The following is a 4,063-nucleotide window of genomic DNA, read 5'->3' as shown; positions in this document are numbered from 1 at the left end:
GCTGCTGCTGCTGGAGGTCAGTGTACAGCCGGAGAACCTCCCTGTGTCTCTGCTCCGCCCGCCGCCCTCCGGCCTCCACACGCTCCCACAGCGCCGTCAGAGTCTGCTCCAGACCAATGAGCCGGGCCAACTCTTCCTGGGAGACAATGAATACTTTAATGTAAACAGCAGTATTACAGTGTAAGCAATATAAATCTATATAAACAGACTGTCCACCGGTAGAATATGAACCCACCTTTTCAAACATCATATCCAGGAAAAATACCTACTTGTCCTGATATAAGATTGATTAATTTTCAATTAAAATCAACAAATCACGAGTCTGTTAATGTAAGAAGGTCATGAAAAATATCCAGTAGCCCTGCCAATTAATCAAAACATAATCGAAATCACAATATGGCCAAGTGTAATATCCTAATCGCAGTAGCTGATGTGTCACATCGCTGTTTGTTAGCACCATAAGAGTTGTGGTGCTACAGAGATGCTCCTCATATTCTCCAGATGTAAAGGAACATGTACATCACAATATCTGCCAAAGTAACCACAATATGATTTTCTTGTACATTGCGCAGCCTTAATATCCAGTTTCCCTGAGTCTGTTTGCTGCTTTCAGTGCCTCATTTCTGTCCAGTGCTCTTCCTGCTTTCACTGGGATCTTTTTTAGCATCTTTGACCATCTGCAAAAACACTGTAAATAAATTGTATGAAATATTGTTTGTTGTCTGACCAGAAGAAACTCAAGCATGTTCAGGTTACTGACGTAAAACAGAGGAAACATTACAGAGGGATGAAAGGTGATTTTATCCTTTTTCTGTCTATTGATTAATTGGTTCAAACTATTTCAGGAGTAAAGACTCGACATGAACCAGGTGAAACACACAGGACCTGTTCTGCAAAGTCAGTCTCATGATGGATATAAATACTGAAACACACATTAAAAACCTCAGTACCTCCTCTGCTGCCGGAGGTCGACTGTAGAGCGGCTCCACGTATGGCGGCACCTCCCTCGACTCCTCCACAGCGGCCTCAGCTGATTGGCTCTGAGCGGACATGAAGCTGTACACGGGGGACAGACCGGGGACGTCAGAGACCGCTGTCCTCCACTCTGTGACGTTCACAGCTGGAAGGACGGACTGTAGAACAGCTGGACCGAACCAACACAGGCCTGAAGGGGGGAGAACGAAAACCTTCAAGTCTGAAAAACTGTGCAGGTCATGAAATCAGAGAAACATCCCGACTATATACAGGTGAATTTAATCAAAGCCTTAGATCTCAGGTGAAACACGTGAAGTAAGTTTTAGTCTGTCAGACCAATAAACAGTGAAGACGCACAACGAACAACTGTTTTTATTAAAGATTCATCTGCTGATTTTCATCATTAACATCAATGAATCATTTGGTCAAAACGTCAGAAAGTTGAAAACTACTAAATTTACAGTCAGGCGACAAGAGGAAGAGTTTTCTGTTGATTGACTGATCGATTGATCGTTGTTTCTCCAGTGAAGATATGAAACTGAAGGAACTCACTGAACAGGAGAAGCAGCAGAGGGAGGAGAACCAAGAAGAGCCGCAGAGGGAACCTGCAGGGAGAACACGTCCGGTTAAATCAAAACAACAACACAAGATGGTGTTTGGTGACATTGTGAAGCAGCGTGGGATCATGGGAGTTGTCAGCTTCTCCTGGTTTTATCCTTTAGTGTGAGTGGTGATTAAAGTCACAGATTTCTGTGGTTTGAGAATTGATGGAAACAGAACATAGATCTTGTTGTTAATGCAGTAAATGTGGTTATTTTACCTTTAATTTAACAAATGCAGTAGTTAACATACTTAACGGCACCAATGTTTAATATAATGAATGTTTGCTTTTGCAGATCCAAACTAAGAAGTTGCTTCATTCAGGTTTTAAAACAATGTCGAGTAAATTAGGATGGACTGAGACGGAACGGTGACGTAACAACCTCCAAATTTAACATTTAGGCAAGTATGAAGAACTGTGACTTTGCCTCCTACATAAGAGAAATAAGATTATTTATAAAGATAAATAATCAGCAACACAGTCGAGGAACAAGGGGCTGATGTTCTGAGGACGGTCGTCTTCAACAATAGATCTCTACGAATAAATTAATTATTTTATGTCCGTTTAGGCTCAGAGTAATACAAGTTTGTCATCTAAAATGTTAGTTTTAATAATTTCAGTTTTACCTCGTCAATATGCAAATGTCTGCAGCAAAGCACAAGAGAAATCTCGTCATATCCATGTTGTTCTCGAGTTATGATGTGTCTTATACACACACACACACACACACACACACACACACACACACACACACCGGGTACCGTGGCGATGGGACATATATTAAATAAAAACAAGCAAACTTACCGAGTCAGGAGGAAGCTGGTGGCCATGTGATGCCATCGTCTGCCAAGCCACCTGAACACCTCACCTGCCGTTTCACACACACACACACACACACACACACACACACACACACACACACACACACACGAGAAGATCAGTGGAACATCAGCTGACTCGGGTTCAGCAGCGGAGCAGGAGGCTGCAGGTCAACAAGCAGGAAGAAGAAACATGTTATAAAAATGATAAATAGGCACGACAGACAAAACACCCAAAATCCAACAGGAGCTCCGACACAAACATGCTGCACGTCAGGCGAAAAGCGGAGGGATCAATCGGGGAAGAGAATTTCAAAATAAAACAAAACAGAGACATGGCGTTAACCTGCAGAGCGTCCGGCGCTCCGTGAAGCAGAACACATTTTCTTGGTGAGAGGCCAGACGGCTGAAGCTGCTCTCTGAGTCAGCTGACAGAGGTACAGAGCTGAGGAAGCAAACAGGCGTCAGACTGATGAAGAAAGAGATCCAGTATCTCAGGATCTGAAGAACACGTCCTGAAGAAGACGCTTCCTCACAAGTTCTGTCGATAGTCGGAAACTTAAACTGTCTTTGTTTGAATATTACAGTCATTTTCAAACCTGGCGCCTAAATCTCCTTCGTCAAATAAGGTCGAGTGTGGACAAAGAAAAATGTAGAAATGAAAAAGTAACCATCAGCACATCTGTGATGCCTCTCCATGCTGGAGCTGAGGACAGAGTGAAGTTCCTCAGTCATACAGCTGCAGTGACTGCATTGTAGAAAAGATGGAAACTGACAACATGATACAGCCCTTGTATGTTTTGTCCCAGTATTAAAAACACACACAAGACTCTGGAAGTAAAAGACTCTAAACCCCTGGTAAAAACTAAACTCATCAGCAGTTAGATCTGCAACTCAGACGAGTGTTAAACCTGTGAAAACCGTCACGCTCCACATCAGCCCCAAGAGACAGGAAGCCAGTGAGGACCATGACGATGAAGATGAAGATGAAGATGAAGATGAGGTGACAGTATCCATCTCCGGGCGCCGTTCCTCCTTACAGTCGTCACCTGTTGGCGTCAGCGGTGCAGACACACAACACAAGGCAGGGAGAGGTTGACCAAAGGTCAGAGGGTGGCCACATTAACTGCAGCAGTGCAGATAAAATACCACCAAAGAATAATTATGTCTCTGCGCTGGAACTGCTTGAAATTTGGCACAAACATTCACTTGGCCTCAAGGATGAACTGATAAATTTTGATTGTCAAGAGGTAAAAGGTCAAGGTCACGGTGACTTCACACAAAACAGTTTTGGCCTTGTGAACGCAATATTTCCATAACGCCTTGAAGGAACTTTTTCAAATTTGGTAAAACCTTCTAGACTTCAAGGACAAACTGATTAGAATTTGGTGGTGAAAGGTCAAAGTTCAAAGGTTAAGGTGACCTCACAAAACGTGGTTTTGGCCTTGTGAACGCCTTGAAGGACATTCACTGAGACTCAAGGATGAACTGATTAGATTTTGGTGGTCAAAGGTCAAACAGTTTTTAGCCATTACTCAAGACTTCACACAGAAATTATGCCAAAATTTGACACAAATTGTTCATATTTTTTATGATTCTGGATAAACAGGGATGAACCTGAAACTAGTCTGAGTGGAGAAGGAATACAAACACGAGGAGGTGACTCTAG

At 42.9% G+C, this 4,063-nt stretch overlaps 1 protein-coding gene across 1 annotated transcript in view; it reads right to left on the bottom strand.

Annotated features, from left to right (window-relative positions):
- Positions 1 to 4,063, bottom strand: part of LOC111651295 (SUN domain-containing protein 1-like) — a 16,353-nt gene that overhangs the window by 4,738 nt on the left and 7,552 nt on the right. Inside the window, exons 8-13 of the mRNA XM_087172656.1 lie at positions 3,306 to 3,443; positions 2,741 to 2,839; positions 2,381 to 2,444; positions 1,528 to 1,580; positions 951 to 1,165; positions 2 to 136 (exon numbers count right to left, since the gene is read on the bottom strand). Of these exons, the coding sequence (XP_087028782.1) occupies positions 2 to 136; positions 951 to 1,165; positions 1,528 to 1,580; positions 2,381 to 2,444; positions 2,741 to 2,839; positions 3,306 to 3,443 (704 nt within the window). The remainder of the gene's footprint in view (position 1; positions 137 to 950; positions 1,166 to 1,527; positions 1,581 to 2,380; positions 2,445 to 2,740; positions 2,840 to 3,305; positions 3,444 to 4,063) is intronic.

This window comes from Seriola lalandi, unplaced genomic scaffold (genome assembly GCF_002814215.2).
Source record: "Seriola lalandi dorsalis isolate HSWRI2012SDOR001 ecotype SW California unplaced genomic scaffold, Sedor1 jcf7180002053563, whole genome shotgun sequence".
In the NCBI taxonomy this organism is placed as follows: domain Eukaryota; kingdom Metazoa; phylum Chordata; class Actinopteri; order Carangiformes; family Carangidae; genus Seriola; species Seriola lalandi.
The sequence above is the reverse complement of the archived record's forward strand: the minus strand, read 5'-3'. Positions and strand labels throughout refer to the sequence as shown.